This window comes from Neolamprologus multifasciatus, chromosome 15 (assembly GCF_963576455.1).
Source record: "Neolamprologus multifasciatus chromosome 15, fNeoMul1.2, whole genome shotgun sequence".
NCBI lineage: Eukaryota > Metazoa > Chordata > Actinopteri > Cichliformes > Cichlidae > Neolamprologus > Neolamprologus multifasciatus.
Window position 1 is genome coordinate 27,613,021 of NC_140453.1, and position 17,802 is coordinate 27,630,822.

General features: G+C 43.7%; 1 protein-coding gene across 3 annotated transcripts; it reads right to left on the reverse strand.

The window, feature by feature from the left end:
- Window positions 1-1,458: 1,458 nt before the first annotated feature.
- Window positions 1,459-17,496, reverse strand: LOC146502326 (cyclin-dependent kinase 5 activator 1-like). Of its 3 annotated transcripts, none has more exons than XR_014869366.1 (4): window positions 16,730-17,496; window positions 16,025-16,162; window positions 13,087-13,940; window positions 1,459-13,012 (listed from the first exon to the last, which is right to left on the reverse strand). XR_014869366.1 is itself a non-coding variant. In XM_085132954.1 (4 exons), the coding sequence occupies exons 2-4, from the start codon at window positions 17,102-17,104 to the stop codon at window positions 13,443-13,445; spliced, it is 1,011 nt and encodes a 336-aa protein (XP_084989080.1). In that variant the 5' UTR covers window positions 17,105-17,132; window positions 17,233-17,496; the 3' UTR covers window positions 1,459-13,442. The 3 variants fall into 3 exon arrangements, 2 of the variants coding, with proteins under 2 accessions (XP_084989080.1, XP_084989079.1); XM_085132954.1 differs by having other exon boundaries at window positions 1,459-13,940; window positions 16,730-17,132; window positions 17,233-17,496; XM_085132953.1 differs by having other exon boundaries at window positions 1,459-13,940.
- Between the last annotated feature and the right edge of the window lie 306 nt (window positions 17,497-17,802).

Consider the following 17,802-nt stretch of genomic DNA (forward strand, 5'->3'; position numbering starts at 1 on the left):
ACTGCATGCCATTTTACCACCAGCACCCTCCTGCAGCAGCACAGGAATACCACCCAGCACATGGACCTGGGCATGTGCATGGGGCAGCACAGTTTCAACAAAGATTCGCACCACAGCGATATTATCCCTCACCACGTCACCGTCCCAGATGTTTTGCATGTGTGCAGGCAGGTGAGGCATATTGCCAGCATTGTTTTAGGTGTGGGAGTAGTGAGCATTTCCGTGCAGGTTGTAAAGCACCTAGACTGACAAAATCAGATAAAGGGAGCCCTTTAAACTAAGGGAGGTTGCTCCCACGGGACATGGGGCAACCAACAGCATTGAAAAGTCCCAATATTGTGCTAACTGTGAGGGAAAGGAAGAGAGTATGAAGTTAAAATGTTGTTCTGTTTGTAAAATAACATTGTATTGCTCAAAAGACTGTCAAGAGACACACTGCTCTGTGCACAAAAGGTACTGTAAGCCATATACATGTTCATCTATTAAGAAACAGGAAATACAGTCAAGTTGCAAACCAAAGTGTAGGAAAAGAAGTAATCCAGTGAAGACGCCTACTGTAAAAGAGCTTGTAGGAGAGAAATGTCTCATTCAGTGCTTTCTGCACAACCAAAGAATCCAGGCACTTTGGGACACAGGTTCACAAATTTGTGCTGTAGATGCAACCTGGAAACAGACCCATTTGCCTGATGTCCAACTAAGAGATATAGCAGAACTAGTAGACCCACTTGAACCACTGCAACTTGAAGCAGCCAATGGGACGGAAATACCATATATTGGTTGGCTCGAGGTAAGCTTCAGACTTACTGCTAATGATGAAGATCTGCTAATACCCATGTTAGTGTTAAAAGGCAACCAACAGTCATGCCCCATAATTGGCTTCAATGTGATCTCACACCTAGTTGCAAACAGAGTACAGGATAAGACAAACAATAAGAATAAAGAGAAACTCATGCAGACAGTAAAAGTAGCTTTTCCTCACCTCAGAAAGAGTAGGGCAAGAGCTTTTGTTAATGCAGTGACAGTGGGACAGCCATGTGAGCACAGTGTAAGAACAACAAATGAGAGAGTTGAAGTGCCTAAACAGAGCTCCATCCAAATCGAGTGTCGAGTGCAAGCCCCACCTTTCAAAGAAGATAGAACCCTGATCTTCGAGCCTCATGAGAACCCACAGTGGCCCGAAGGACTCGAGTTCTGTGATACCCTTGTTTTAGTAAAGACTGGTATGACACCAAAAATTGTCATTAGTGTACAAAATCCCACTAGCCATGACATCATACTGCCAAGTAGGACTGTTATTGGAGCTGTGCAGTCTGTTGCATCAATATATCCTGCTAATGTATTCAAAACTGACTGCCTCCCTACTGCATCAGTCCGTCCCATCCAGACTAAGAGCTCAGGTGAGAACACACCTAAAAGTGAACAATGGGACCCACCTATCGACTTGACTCACCTGAATGGCCACCAGAGACAAGCTGTTAGTCAGATGCTAAGAGAAGAATCAGAGTCATTCTCTAAATCTGATGATGACATAGGCTGTGTTGAAAACTTGCAAATGAACATTTCATTGAAAGATAATGAGCCAGTCACACGGACTTATCTCTCTGTACCAAAACCCTTGTATCAGGAAATGAAAAACTACCTACAGGACCTAATAGCTCAGGGGTGGGTGGAAAAATCAAACTCATCTTACTCCTCTCCGGTAGTCTGTGTGAGAAAAAAAGATGGTACACTGCGCTTGTGTATTGACTACCGAGAGCTGAATAGGAAGACTCACCCAGACCGCCACCCCATTCCCAGAGTACAAGACATCATGGACAACTTAGGTGGCAACACTCTCTTTTCTCTACTGGACCAGGGTAAAGCATACCACCAGGGGTTCATGGGCAAAGACAGTAAACACCTAACAGCTTTTGTGACCCCCTGGGGCCTGTATGAGTGGGTCAGAATCCCATTTGGACTGATGAATGCTCCAGCAGCATTTCAACGCTGCATGGAGGAGTGCTTAGAAGGGTTAAGGGATGAAATATGTGTGCCTTACCTCGATGATGTCCTTGTCTTTAGCAGAACGTTTGAGGATCATGTTGAGGATGTCAGAAAAGTGCTGCGGCGGCTCAGGGAGTACAGAATCAAACTCAAACCAAGGAAGTGTGACCTGTTTAGGACAGAAGTGAGGTACCTTGGCAGGATTGTGTCAGCAGAGGGACGCAGGATAGACCCCGCAGACACTGCTGCTGTAACAGCTTTGAAAAACAAACGGCCAGGTACTGTTGGTGAACTAAGAGCAATGTTGGGCCTACTAAGTTATTACAGACAATACATCAAGGATTTTGCCAGAATTGCAAATCCTCTGTATGACTTGCTCAAGGGACCTGCAGATGTTGAGACCCAGCGAAACACAAGATTAAAGTGGCAAACAAAGGGAAACAGGTGTAGTGTTCCTTCGAGTACACCTATTGAGTGGACCGACATGCACCAGTTAGCACTAGAGCAGCTGATAGACTGTCTAACTCAGCCCCCTGTTCTAGGCTTTCCAGAATTTTCACAGCCATTCACCCTTCACACTGATGCGTCAAACCAGGGATTAGGTGCCGTGTTGTACCAAAAGCAGAATGGAAAGCTTTGTGTGATTGCTTATGGTTCCCGCACTTTAACTGCAGCTGAGAAGAATTACCACCTGCATTCAGGCAAGTTAGAGTTTCTTGCTCTTAAGTGGGCTATCACAGAAAAATTCCGTGATTACCTATATTATGCACCATTCTTCACCGTGTACACCGACAATAATCCACTTACCTATGTACTGTCCACTGCCAAACTGAATGCAACAGGGTGTCGATGGGTAGCAGAACTGGCAGATTTTCACTTCACAATTAAATATCGCCCTGGTAAAGAAAATGTGGACGCAGACTGCCTCTCCAGGATGCCGGTAGACATGGAAACGTTTATGAATGAATGCACAGAGGAAATGGCATACGATGTAATTGGAGCAACCACACAGGCAGTGGAAAGGCAGGATGACTCCAATGTGTCATGGTCAATGGGTGTCTCAGTCAGGTGTTCAGCCATGGCCACAGATGTTTCCATCATTCCACTGACAAAAGGCCAGATCAAACAGGACCAGAGAAGTGATCCTACTATTGGACCTGTAATTCAGTGTAAACTAACACAGGAAAAACCATCACGTTCCGAACTAAGACAACTCAGCCCACAGGTCATATGTCTCCTGAGGGAGTGGGACAAATTGGAGATGGATGAGAATGGGATCTTGCACAGAAAAACAGCAAACAGAAAACAGTTGGTCCTACCAGAAATACACAAAAGTACTGTACTAAAGGAGCTACATGATGAAATGGGCCATCAAGGTGTAGAGAGAACATTGTCACTGATACGGGACCGGTTTTACTGGCCCTATATGCAACGGGAAGTAGAGGATTATGTGACCAGAAGGTGTGTTTGCATAAAACAGAAGAAGCCGTGTCATGAGAGCAGAGCACCACTGACTACAAGCAGACAAGCGCCTTGAGGCGACATTTGTTGTGATTTGGCGCTATATAAATAAAATTGAATTGAATTAAATTGAATTGAACTAATATTGTCACTACTCAACCATTTGAACTTGTCTCAATTGATTTCCTGCACCTTGACAAGTGCAAAGGGGGTTATGAATACATCCTTGTAGTCATTGACCATTTCACACGCTTCGCCCAAGCGTATGCCACAACTTCCAAATCAGGTAAAATGGCTGCAGACAAAATCTTTAATGACTATGCTTTAAGATTTGGCTTTCCAGCACGAATACATCATGATCAAGGTGCTGAATTTGAAAATCATCTGTTTGCACAACTGAAAAACTACTGTGGAGTTGCTGGGTCCAGGACTACTCCCTACCATCCCCAAGGGAATGGACAAGTGCAGCGGTTTAATAGGACACTACTCCAGATGCTGAAAACACTCTCAGAGAGTCAGAAAACTAACTGGAAGGACTCGCTTAACAAACTGATTTATGCCTATAATTGTACCCGCAGCGAGGTAACTGGATTTTCCCCTTTTTACTTGTTATACGGACGCTCCCCACGATTGCCAATCAACATGCTGTTCAGCTTGACCTCAGAACAAGGAGATGGCAATCATCATGACTACATGGTAAAATGGAAACAAGGCATGGAAGAAGCATATGAGATCACCAGAGAAAACGCTCATAAAGCAGCTGTAAGATTAAAAGACATTATGACAGCAAGGTGATGAGCTCAGTATTACAGCCAGGTGATCGTGTTTTAATAAGGAACATGACACCTCGAGGAGGTCCAGGCAAGCTGAGGAACCACTGGGAGGATGTGGTTCACACAGTCGTGCGTCAGGTCAGCAGAGATATCCCAGTTTATGAACTCAGACCTGAGAAAGCAAAAGGGAGATCAAGGATATTGCATTGCAATCTTCTTCTGCCATGTGACCATCTGCCTGTTGAAACTGAAGTGCGACCACGAACAAGAAAAAGAGCTGTGGAGACAAGTGAGGAAGTGGAACAAGCTGAGGAAGACGATGACGATGATGAGTACTATCCAGTGTCATCTCAGCAGCCATTTGAGCCACTTTACCCTCAGACACTGAATCCTATGAGCACTGATGAACCAGCCAAACACCTTCAAACAGTGGAAAACATGTCATCTGAGCCAGAGAATGAACATGAAGTACTGAACCAATGTGAACAACTACCTGACCAAGAGGAAAATTATGTCGAGGAGCCATCAGTGGAGGAACCTGTTCCTGCACCTGTTCCAGACAAATACAGCAGGACCAGTGAGCAAGAGCATCAGCGACCAAGTAGAGAGCGCAAGCCACCAAAGATCTTCACATATGATCGGCTTGGTTCACCAGCTTGTTATAACCTGAGAACACCATCACATCATACACACTTCATGGTTCCACGGACTGTTCAGGCATACTGCCACTGATAACTGTATGGACTTGAGTGAAAACAAACATTGTGATCACACACGAAACATATTACTGAACAGAGACAATGCACTTACACTCCACACCAACCACAAGTAAATGGACTGTTTAACACAGAATTCTGTGTTCTGAACTGATTCATATTGTGCTTGCAGCTTAACACACACATCCAAAGCACACCACATGGCTACGGCCACTTGTATCACTCTCATGGACATTGGTCAAAGGAGAGAGTGGCTGCTTTGACAAGCTGCACTAAAAGGACTTTGTTCACAAGCCAGCAGCAGACTGTGTTAATGTAACTGCATGGACACTGTAATTCATACAGACTGTATGAGAACACTGAAAGACTTTGGGTAATAACCCACACTAAAGAATGTATGAAAAGAGTTCCAGCTTGTGAAACTATTCTTGTAGAGTACATATAAGGTACAAGAAACAATTATAGTATGCAATGGGTTATTGTATGTGGTTTTGGTGATATTAATGGTCATAACCCCACGTTTGTGCTAAATGTTAAACATTTGGATGTTGAGGACAACATCTATTCAGAGGGGGAGTATGTGGTGGATCATAAATTTGATTAGTTTTGAAGTTGTACATCTCTGTTCCTTACATTTCATGTGATGCCTTTATTAATGTTTTATTTGTTGCTTTGACTGTTTTCGAATAGAATATGCAGTGAGAATATAGAGGGAGATATGTAGTGAAAGTTTTGCTGGGTTGATTGTGCGTCGATCCATTGGTAATGCCTCAGGGCTCCAGTAGGTGGGTTTGCGCGCTTCCTCCTTCACTCAATACAGACGAGTGAGAGTGAGAGCTGCGTGTCTGTGCCGTTCTTTCACCTCTCCTCACTATTTCCCCTGTTTAAGGTAACTGTCATGGACAAATCTGTATAAATGTGTGTTACTGTTGATTATTACGTTGTTATCATTGTTCATTGTAGCGAAAGATGTGAATTGTGGACTGTTTTTGGCTGAGAAGTTTCAGTTAATCTCTGTTACTGTGTATGCTAGTTTTCACTATTACTCCGCCATATTGTGTGAAGAGTTTTCTGTTACTATCTGTTTAGCTTCTGAAACTCAATATAGACGAGTGAGAGTGAGAGCTGCGTGTCTGTGCCGTTCTTTCACCTCTCCTCACTATTTCCCCTGTTTAAGGGCACAACAGAAACACCCAATGATTGCAAGGTCCACTACTGATGATGTGTCCTTACAAATTAAATCAAATGATAAAGTTAACACTAATAACACAATATAAAGATAACACAAAAATAAAAGCACACAAAAATATAACAATAATATTAATAATAAATAATAATCAAGGTATAAAAAATTAACTTAAAAACCCACAAAGAAACAAATGGACGATTGAAAGTAAAACATTACAAATGGAAAAACAATTAAAATTCATGTTAATTAATATGCGAAATAAACAAAAGAATTTTGAAGTAGCAACAAAGACAGAAAAATTAAAACACTTCAAACGTAAGCCCTCCAAACTCAATATAGGGTCTCATATAATGGGGAGTGATCTAAGGTGCTGTCTCAGGGTCTCCTCGGGGCTACACGTTAACTTTCTGGGGAAAGAGGGAGGGGGACTGGAACGGGGTAGGGGGATGAGGAGCTACGTATGACGTGCGGTGGCCATTTCCAATGGCCCAGTATCCAACCACACACTCGTCGGATGAGGTGGGGAGGGTTATTGTGTTTTATTTCACAAACCTAACCAAGGGGGTCCTTAAAACACAAAGACAAACAGTCAGAAGGTAAGACACAAAGTCACAAAACAACTAAGTAGGACAGAAGGAAACAAACAAAGAGACACAAGGAGATAAACAAAGGAAACGTAACACTGGAAAGGACTCAAAGGAAGGGGGTGGCATAAAGAGAAATATAAACAGAGAGAACAAAGGACGGGATGTCAAAACAGCAGGGGGTGCCATGAAAAGAAAAACAACAATAAAGAAAACAAGTGGAAAACGAAGAAAAATAGAAAGTAAAAAAAAAAAAGACAAAGAGGTCACAAGAGAAAACAAGTCACGAAAGACAAGAGAAAGTCAAGAAAAACAAACAAAAAGAAAAGTAGTAAACAAATAAAGACAAATAGGTCACAAGTAAGGGAAAAGAACTAAAGACAAGAAAGTCATGCAAAGAGAGAAACAGAAATAAAAGTAGGAAAGAATTTTTAAGAAAAACAAGTTGAAAACACAAGAGTGGGAGGAGCAAAGAAAGAGTATTAAAGCCAAGAGAGGGACAGAAAAGACAGAAGTCAAACAGACACAACACAACACACATTGGGCCAGCCTAAAGAAGGCAAAGAAATGCCAAAATGTTGCGAGGGCCCAATGATGTACAATGCGCATACACCCAAGATCGGTAATTTTTGGGAACAGGGAAGGGACATCGCCACCCAGCGCCAATGATGGCCCGTGCACTTCAGGCCACCAGCAAGCTGGTAGCCTGTTCATTTACACAAACCTAACCCTCTGCTGCCTCGGCTCCTGCATGTTCTGAAAGCAGAGGCCTCATTTCTCCTTCTGCTGTTCTTCTTTAAAAAAAGAAGTGGCCTGCCCCTGCTGTGGTGTTTCCTCTCAGCCTTAGTTGTTTACCAAATCTCAGATCTTTTTCTTCAGCTGATCTTTGTTCTTCACAGGCTCTCCCGTCATACAGCTGACACCAGACGTTTGACTTTAAGGTTGTTGGAGTTAGAGTGGGAGCGTTTGAGGCAGGTGTTTAATAAATGTCTCCAGTATTATAGTGATTAAGGATTTTTTTTTTGGACTTTTGTTGGGAGAAAAACCTCAGGAAAGCAAAGAATCACGGGCCCAGAGTTAATTCATGTACATGGGCGACTCCTGAGCACAATCTGTCAACTACAGAGTCGTGCAGGAATGCGCGCCAGGCATCTGCTCAAACTTTATTATATACTGTCCTACTCATGGGTGGAGTACAAGTTAAGGAAAAAACAACTTCTTATCTGGTGATTGCATACCTTGCAAGACAAAGATGAACAAGTTGATTAACGATCTTGTAGTGGGTGTTGTCTAAACTTGAGCAACTTCTTCATGTGGTCACTTCCAGTTCCAGTTAAAGAAATGCTGACACGCTATGTACAGGCATTACTGCAAAATTCAAATAACGCTAAACATAAGCAATTATCACAGTTGAATAAAGATGATAAGGTAATAAAATTCAAAATCTTTTAACAACTTTAATTTCCAACTCCTTGTTCCTGCTTAGTGGAAGCAGATGAAATGGTTTGCTCTCAGGACATTTTTACCCTCTTACCTGCTGTCAGGAGCACAACTCTGACCCAGGAAGCATCAGTCTGCATTAATTTGGAGCTAACTGACCAAAAAGGTTTAAGGGGAAGTGCACTCCATACAGGGTCAGGCAGTTCATGGAGTCAAAGCCCTCCTATAGGAGATCTGCAGAAGGCTGAACAGTGAACATCCTCAAACTGACCAGTCAAAGAGTTCAGATCAGATGAACGTGCATGATGAAACTGATCATACATTTAGAAAAGAGAAAGGTGGTCCACGACAGTCAGCTGAGATAAACTATGAGTCACTTCCATGATTAAAATTTATTTAAATACTTAATTAAAGTCTATAAATTTATACAGATGTTGAACTTCACAATAAAAGTTTTGTATAAACTGATGAAATAGCAGCTTCAGAGGCTCCACCCATAACATGTGTTTGGATGCAGATATTAAAAGTGCGACGTTGGTCTGATTTAGTCATCATTTATTAATAATGAAGCAGCAGCTGAGGTACAAACACGTAAACCGAAAAGTGCAGCGCTCACCCTGACAGTGCTGCAGGGAGCACTGCAAGTTTGCTGAATGAAACAGACGAAGAAGAGTGACTTTACTTCCTTGTTCACCTCACTCTCATCTCTCTCTCTTTCTGCAGCAAATCTGGACCAATGGGCAGTGAGCAGAGCTGCATCATATGACCTGTGCCTGGGTTACTCTGAAAAAGCGGAGCAGTGATGCGGCGGCTCTGCAGTGAAACAGAGACAGCTGGAGAAACACATCTGTGACTGGATTAGGTTAATACCTGTAATGCTGCGTGAGATGAGCCCCTGTTCACGCAGTAAACCTGAGCATAACCATGGACTACCGGGCACACTGGACAGATTACTCACACTGGGACCTCTTTAAAAAAAAAAAAAAAAAAAGAGTTTATGCCAGGCTGCTTTCACATGACTGCTGGGATCATGTGACCTTTGTTCACATCTGTAGATGTGCTTACGTTGCGTTATGTAATCCATCCATCAAGTTATCCATCCATCAACCCGCCTGTCTTTCTGTCATGTGTTTTTTTCCTTACCAACTTAGTTCTTTTGTAATCGAGTGAACACAGACACTGATTATCCAAGTTTCAGCTCTCCAGGTCTCGACTTAGTGCAGGGGTCGGGAACTCTAGGACTCAAGGGCCGGTGTCCTGCAGGTTTTAGATCTCACCCTGGGTCAGCACACCTGAATCAAGTGATTAGTTCATTACCAGGACTCTGGAGAACCTCAAGACATGTTTGCTGTATCCCAATTCAGGGTCTGCTGCCTCAAAGGCTGCATTTTAAGGCTGATTACATCACAGTGACGAGACAGAGGCTGTCCCAATTCGAAGGCTGCTCAAAATGCGGCCCTCAAATGAGTCCTTCATTTCCCTGAATTTTCCCTGGGTCGGTGTATCCTTCATGGCGCAACATATCCCAGACTTCATAGCACAGAGATGGGTGTGGATAATTTTGCAGAAAAAAAAGCGGACGGCTGAAGCGGGGCAGCCGAAGAGTAAAGTTTTAAAAGTAAACACTGAATTGTGTCACTTATTTACGTGCAAACGTTTAATAACGAAGAACATTAAATCATTACTGTTGGCCACAGGTCGGCAAAGTTTCAAACATTAGCGATGTTAGTACCAACTTTGTTTTAAAGCCTTTACTTTAAAATATACGCCGTTCAATCTTACAGAGAATGTGATGATTTCCTGGATAATTAAAGTCAGTAATGTATCCACAAACACAACATGCTGAAAGTCAGCAAATGCTGCTCGGTTTGCAGTCCTGAATATCACGTCACAAGCAGGATCCACTGCACTGTTAATGTTAGCTATATAAATGGACTTTTATTTGAACAAGCTGATGGTTTTGTTTGAACAAGCTGATGGTTCACTGATTAAGCTGAAAGAAAGATGCTTTAATCACAGCAGTCACACATGTGTCCACTGTACATGTGGACACATGGGAACTCATATTGTTTAGCACTCGTAATAACACAAACACTAAATACTCTTGTGCTGTTTTGTAGCAGTGTATACACCTGAGACTGTCACCTGTGTGTCTGTCCTGCACTCTCTCTCTGTTTCTTTCTCTCTGATTGTGGAATAAAAGTATGAACATGTGTTTATAAGTTACACTTGTGTTTGAATCCTGCAGCTTATCACACATTTGATTTCCATGTGTGACGACTGCAAGTGTCCAGAGTGAGGACAGACTGAGGGACCCACTGCTGCACATCATCTGTGAGGCTTTGCACCCCTGATGATCCACCAGGACAAACTCAGCAGTGTGTGAGGAAGAGGGGGAGGAAGAGCCAGCAGCAGCTGACAGATGGAGAGAATAGACAGACTGTTCCCTGTTTGTGAAGGACCGCTAGAAAAGTTTTAAATAACTAATTGTCTGTACGGAATCAGTTTTATTAGGTAATGTTCAAATAATTATCATTATTATGACATGGTCTGATTCTCTCACCCAATAAAGGAATATTTCATATATCAGTCTACTCTTCATTCTATCAGACACAGTTATCACAGCTCGTACATTTTCTTTTTACACATATATGTAAGCATTAAGCCAAATTTTGTAATGCCAACATGATAAAATAACAATATTTGTCTCTTATATATATCTATATGTACACGTACTTGTAAAAAAAATACTTGTCTTTGAGTGAAGATATAAAGGGATAGGAAATATAAATAACTGCAACTTGAATCTTTACTGACTAACTAATATTGATTAATATAATAATAACTTTAATATTGGCCATATTATATTTATATTACCAAAGTGAGATGACTTTAGTCTAATGAACAACATCAGCTAATTGTTATTTACTAGCTAATCTTAAATGACTGTTCAGTACAGAAAGGAAGCCCAACAATCATGTTTTATAGTCCTGTGGTCTCAGCCTCAGATACTTATCAAATCACACAGAGCTCATTTAAAAACAAACAAATGAACAAAAGATTTTCTCCTTCATTTCTGTCACACAATGCTGTATGAAACATTTTCAGCAAATAGTATGCAGACCCTGAATTGGAATACAGCCATGCTGAGGAGGTCATTTAGTCATTTAAATCAGCTGTGTTGGATCAAGTGCACATCTCAGGCGACCGTGGCTCAGGGGGTTGGAAAGCGTATCTGTAACCGGAAGGTCGCCGGTTCGATCCCCGGGCTCTCTGTCCTGGTCGTTGTGTCCTTGGGCAAGACACTACAGCCTACTGGTGTTGGCCAGAGGGGCCGATGGCGCGATATGGCAGCCTCGCTTCTATCAGTCTGCCCCAGGACAGCTGTGGCTACAACCGTAGCTTGCCTCCACCAGTGTGTGAATGTGAGAGTGAATGTGAAGTGCTTTGGGTGCCTTGAAAAGTGCTGTATAAATCCAATCCCTTATTATTATTTATTATTATTATCTAACACTCCACACCAGTTGGTGGCGGTAATGCACCATCTTGCTGTTTGCCAACAGCCAACAAACCCTACACAGATTCAGAAGAAGAAGAAGGACACATCTAAAACCTGCAGGACACCAGCTCTTGAGTTCCCCACCCCTGACTTAGGGTCTTGTCTCTCAGAGTCTCGGCATCAGTCAGGGGGCTGAAATAACCACGACTGCAGTTGTCATCACATCACAAACTTCTGGCCACTTCAGATTTAGCAGTGTGCACATAGTGGCACATTTAAGATCTAGTTTAAAGGGCTAACAGGATGAACTGGGACTCAGGTCTGAACTCTCGTCCCGTCTGAAGACCAAGGGTTACCCAAACAACACAAGCAGACAGATTCAAACCTTCATCTTTCATTCCATGGATACAGGCAGGTAGAACAGAGTGTGGCCTGCAGATGAAACCACAGGTGAAAAGGGAAATAAGAGGTCACACACACACAGCTGACTTTTGTTGTTTATGATGATGGTTCAGCAGGGTCAGTCGATCTGACTACTTTTACATTCAACTTTCAGACCAGAGACAGAAAACATCAAAATCACGTCAGCTGACTGCCAGGTCACACGAGCTGTCTGAGAAAATCTGCATTACACAGCTCTGTTAATGGGACTATGTTTACAGGAAGTTAAAATGTCCGATTTTCATCTTAAACCCCTAACCCACTGGAAGAGGGGATCTTCCACTCAACATTCAATAATATTGATTCTGATCAATAAATACACTTTGGGCTCTGATGAGCTGAATAACTACAATAACAAGTTATTTTCAAAGACTATTTCATCTGCACAACCACATGAAGTGAAACACCTGGAACCTTTCCTGCATCCCTGTCTCTCAGTGAGTAACTTCAGTCCAGCTAAAGTAAAGGAAGGAGACGAGTTGAAGCAGCTCGCTGATCAGCAAAGGACAGTTTCAGAGCTGAGACGATCACCAACTGTCCTGCTGATCAACGTCCAATGACTGAAAAAAAAACCCCAAAAAAACCTGCAGTTCATGAACCACAAACATCTCCCAGTGTCCTCCATCTACGATGAGTCAGACGTAATAAAAAATGAGTCGTTTTAAAGCTCTATTTCTGTCCCCTCCAGCTTTTCTGACTCTATCAAAAGAAAATAGATGGTTTTCTTTCTGGTTGGAACTCATTCGTGCACACACCTGTGCAGGTACAGGGCGTACGGCACCACTGCCTCTGTCCTTATAAAACTAAGTGATACTGTTTCATTAACACATTAAAACTCCAGATTTAATCATTATGCATCACCACATGCTAACCTGCATGTTTGTAGGGGTTGTCACCTGTTACCCCAACTCTAACCAGCGGACCGCCTCAGACGGGCAGCATTCAGGTGAGTCCCATTAAAAAAAAAACAATACATGGTTTGTTTTTTAATGAATGGCACAACCCAGAAACACCCACCCAAAAAAAACCCCAACAACTCAGAAACAAAACCTCAGAACAGAACCAAAACCAGCGTTGACCTGAACATGCTGCTGTCACGTGTGATGCTTTCTGTCCCTGCCCCCAAATTGTGCAACTAAACAAAATAAGGCTTGAGATGGTAGGGTTGCCATGGTAACTTGTCTACAAGCTTGATTGACATCATGCAGTTAAAGTGAGCTAGTGTCCGTAAAACTTTTGGCATCGCGCCTGCCGCTTGTCAGTCGCCGCGCTAACAGCGGTTTACATTCAGACCGTGGCGGGTCAATGGTTGCTGGGCAAGTCTCTGTAACAAACACTGCCGATCTCCTCTCTCTGTTAGCGGTCCAGATCATCCAGCTTGCCTTCTTCCTCGTCTTCATTCGGCCCCTCCTTCTCTTGCTGCTGCTGCTCCTCAGGTTTCTCTTTGCTGACCTCCTCCTTCTTCTCCATCTTTTCCTCCTGCCCCTCTTTCAACTCCTCCTTCTCCTGCTGTTTCCCATCTTTCTCCGCCTCCCTCGCTCTTGATGTGCCCTGCTTCTTCAGGTCCTGAAACACCTCGGTGAAGAAGTGTGGATCGGCGTTGATTCGCAGCATGTCGCCGCTAAGGCGCTCGATCAGCTCTAGCGCTCGATCCCAGAATGCATCACGACTGGACTCCACCAGGAAAGGCTTCAGGGGGTAGGAGATCTCGTTGCCCAAGTAGGAGTAGGCCAGATAGAGACAGGTGAGGAAGGTGGCGTGGAGCTCGTGCTCTGAAGCAGTATCCTCATCCACCACGTCCCTGCACAGCAGGTACACAAACACCAGGCTGGCCGGACTGATGAAGCACTGGTCCTGCAGGGGGACAACCGAGAGTGGACTTTACAACCAGTCTTAGAGTCATCCACCCATCCATCCTCCCATCTGTTCACCCATACGTCCACACATGCATCCACACGTCCATCCACCCACTCATCCACACATCCATGTACACATCTGTCCACTCATCCATCCACACATCTATCCACTCATTATTCCTCCCATCTGTCCACCCACATATCCGTCCACTCATTCATCCACACATCTGTCCACACATTTGTCCACTCATCCATCCACACGTCCATCCACACTCATACAGAGCTGTTTTACACTCACTATAGTGGTCTTTCTGAGGACGGTAAAATGCCCAAGGACACGTTTCAAAATGTGGACTGATCTCAATCAAACAATCAGCCTTCCATTTAGCAGACAACATGCTCTACCACCTGGCCAACGCCAGCCAATGACAGGGCAATGAAGGGACAACAGTACTAGTACTACAGAAAGAGCAGCTGAACTAATAGGTGAATTATTCTGGATTAATATGATCATTATCTATTAGTTCACATTTACGTGCTACTGTGAGGTGACCTTGAGGGTCTGAAAGGCACCTATAAATAAAATGTATTATTATTATTATTATTATTATTATTATTATTATTATTATTATAGTTCGTAGTGTCACAAAAACTTCCACCGATGATGACTGACCAATAGCAGATGACATCCAAGTGATATCATTATGAAGCTTATGCCTAAGTTCAATAAGCATACATCTACCTGCTTTCCTGGGTGTTAGGCTCTTTTTCTGTTCTATGCATCATTATCAGTTCCCATGCTGTCAATCTCAGTACTGACATGGTTAGTCCAATCATTTTATCGCCCGCCATCTTCGAGCCAATCAGCCCCCAATTTGCATAGATTCAATCTATGCTCTCAGTCATTCTCCCTTTCAGACTCTCATTTGTACATCCCACCTCCATCCCATCTCCACCTCATAGACACCTCAATTGGAGCCCCATCCAAACCAGTGTCTAGACTCCCAGGAGTCCTGTCCTAAATCCTATCACCACTGGTAGTCCACTTTGCCATGACGGGTCATCAGAGTCTAATGGCAGAATACATATAATAATATAATTTCTCTATCTCAGTGAATTACATTCAATTCATCCAAGTGATCTCTCCTTATTAAAATTACATCATTAACCCCTTAAAAGCAGACGGCTGCACACTGAAGATTAAACAACCCAGTTCAGACTTGATGCTGGAAGTAAGAGGAGGACTGATTTGTTCATGTAGTTATTCGTTCCTTCATTCTGACTGCCACTGCAAATTTCTGGAGAAGGGATTTGAAAGAGATCAAGGCTTCAGAGGCGCATGTCTAAGAGCTGCCACCAACCATCTCCCTGAAGTCTGATGTTCTCTTGAGACAATAATCGAGCCCACAGAAACTGAGGAGGCCCATCAAACCAAGTCTAACCCAACCAAACCAACCTAAACCAAACAAAGCCAAACTGAACCAAACCAAGCCAGGCTGAACCAAACCAAGCTGAACCAAACCAAGCCAACCTGAGCCAAACCAAGCAGAACCAAACCAAGCCAAACAAAACCAAGCATGCTCCTCCAGTTTTCAGCTGTGCTAACATGACCTGAATGTAACGTTTTATCATTTTTAACATGCAACGCCCAAACATTGATGCTGAGGTTAATTTTCAGCAGCAGTTTGTAAACACAGCAACAACCTACAGTAACATGACATATTTATTAAATACCACAGTAGATATGAAATAAAAACATACAACATGAAGTTAAAGCGCACACACACACAAACACAGACACACACACACGTTTCCACCGACAGCGCTGCTCTGTGTGCAGCAGTCTGTTACTTTCTGTCTGAATGTCTGAAACCTTCATATCGCTCTAATATACAGTTTGTCTTCCTTTGGACATAAGCCACTCAGCTGTCACCACTGTAAACACCGTGACTGGCCAGAGGAGTTACAAGCCCTGCCCCTTTCATGTAAGCATACATGTTAAACCCTGAGGTTAAGGTAAATGAATGCAGATAACAGCTCTGGGCAGGTGAGACTAGCACAGACACACAGATGGGCTCTCACCTGCCAACCCTGAACCAGCAACGCTCGGTCCACGTTTCTGAACCACAGAACGATTTGATTGGATGAGAGCTCCTTCAGTTTGACGCAGCGGCGACACATGAAGTCGGAGAGACAGCGAAGGAGCTCACCTGTGGACGCCTGCAGAGAAGACAAGGAAACAAGGACCAAGGAGAGGAAACTTTTTGTTGTAACACAGGAAGTAGAACAAAGTGTTTGGGTTTCTGTAGAACCTGAGGTTCTGTTGAAGGTTCTGTAGGTGGAACCTGTCCTCTAGGTGGATGTGTGTGGTGCCCTCTGATGTTTTAAACTTTATAATCAGATGGAAGTTTTTTTCCTCCGTGTTTTTTAGACTGAAAACGGTCTTTGAACCACCTCAGACCCTTCACAATAAAACTGTATTCACCACAGAGTTTCTAGTTATTATTAATTTCAGAATAATTCTTCTTACACCCCATTTTATAAAAATCTTATTTTATGAATGAATTTATATTAATTATTTTACATCTATTATTCCTGATTCCTTTGTTAGGTTTCACGGCTTCTCCATTTTTATTATTTAGCGTCACGTTTTTCTGCCTTCACTGTTCCTAATGTTCTGACCTTCAAGCGCATGCACTTACCCGCTGTCTGTCTGCGTGTCTCTGATTAGAAACCAGCTGATGACCTCTGCCAACACACATGAGCACCCCTCACTGACTCACCCACCTGAACCACCACCCTCCGTGGGGACACGAGCGGCTCGGGCCAGGCCTGTCTCTGGTTCTGGTCTGGGACCGTGGGCACGGGCACCGGGATGGGTCCGTGTTTGTGTCCGGGCTTCGCTACTCTGGGTTCGCGGCGCTCCTGCTGCACATGCCTGGGCTCGGACACTGCGGGCTTCACTTTCTTCCCTCCCTTCCTCTTCGCTCGCGCGGCCACGAGCCGTTTCTTCCAGCTGAGCGCGTGCAGCAGCACCGGGTGCCTCTTCTTCTTCCTTGTTCCGTCCTTCTCCTCCTCCTCCAGCGGCTTCTTTACCGCGAGCTCCTCCGGGCCCCGAGCGGCTTTCCGTGAGCCCGGAGACAGAGACAGCACCGTTCCCATGACGACAACCGGATGGAGGCGAGAGGCACTGCAGCAACAGAGGAGGAGGAGGAGGGAGGAAAAGGAACAAGGAGGGGATGAGAAAGAGAGAAGAGGAGAGAGAAAGCCCGTCCGTTTGTCTGTCTCACCTGTCCGCGTGTGATGCAGGCTGGCGTGCAGGGCTTACGCTTTAGTCTCTGATCCGTTGTTTTTACAACAAAGAAACAGATGCAGTCCCCCACAATGCACCTGGAGAGACAAGCAGCTGTGAGGCATCTATTGCAACACCTGGACACACCTGGAGAGGTGGAGAAAATAAACTGACATACTGTGTACAAATACACACTGAGGTACACAAACAGAAGTACTGATCCAAATGTTTGGCTCATCTATGATCTGCAGTTCAAACCCCACTTCCTGCGGATGTTTCACAATAAAAGCCTCTCAGAAGAGACAAGCTGCAAGGCTTTCATTGTGCAGGAAACCAAAGCCGGAACCTTTCATTATAAAATGTCGGAGATCATGAGCTTGTCAGATTAAAGGCAGATGCATCCTGTGTGACGGTTCAGCTGTTTGATTGGTCGGTGGAGCTTTTATTAGTACAGATTCAGAATCAGCTTTATTGATCTCTTATTATCTTATCTTATTACCACAAACACACTAATCAGACCTCTCAGTTTGACCTGCAGTTTTCTCAGTGTCCTCCAGAGGGAGCTGTC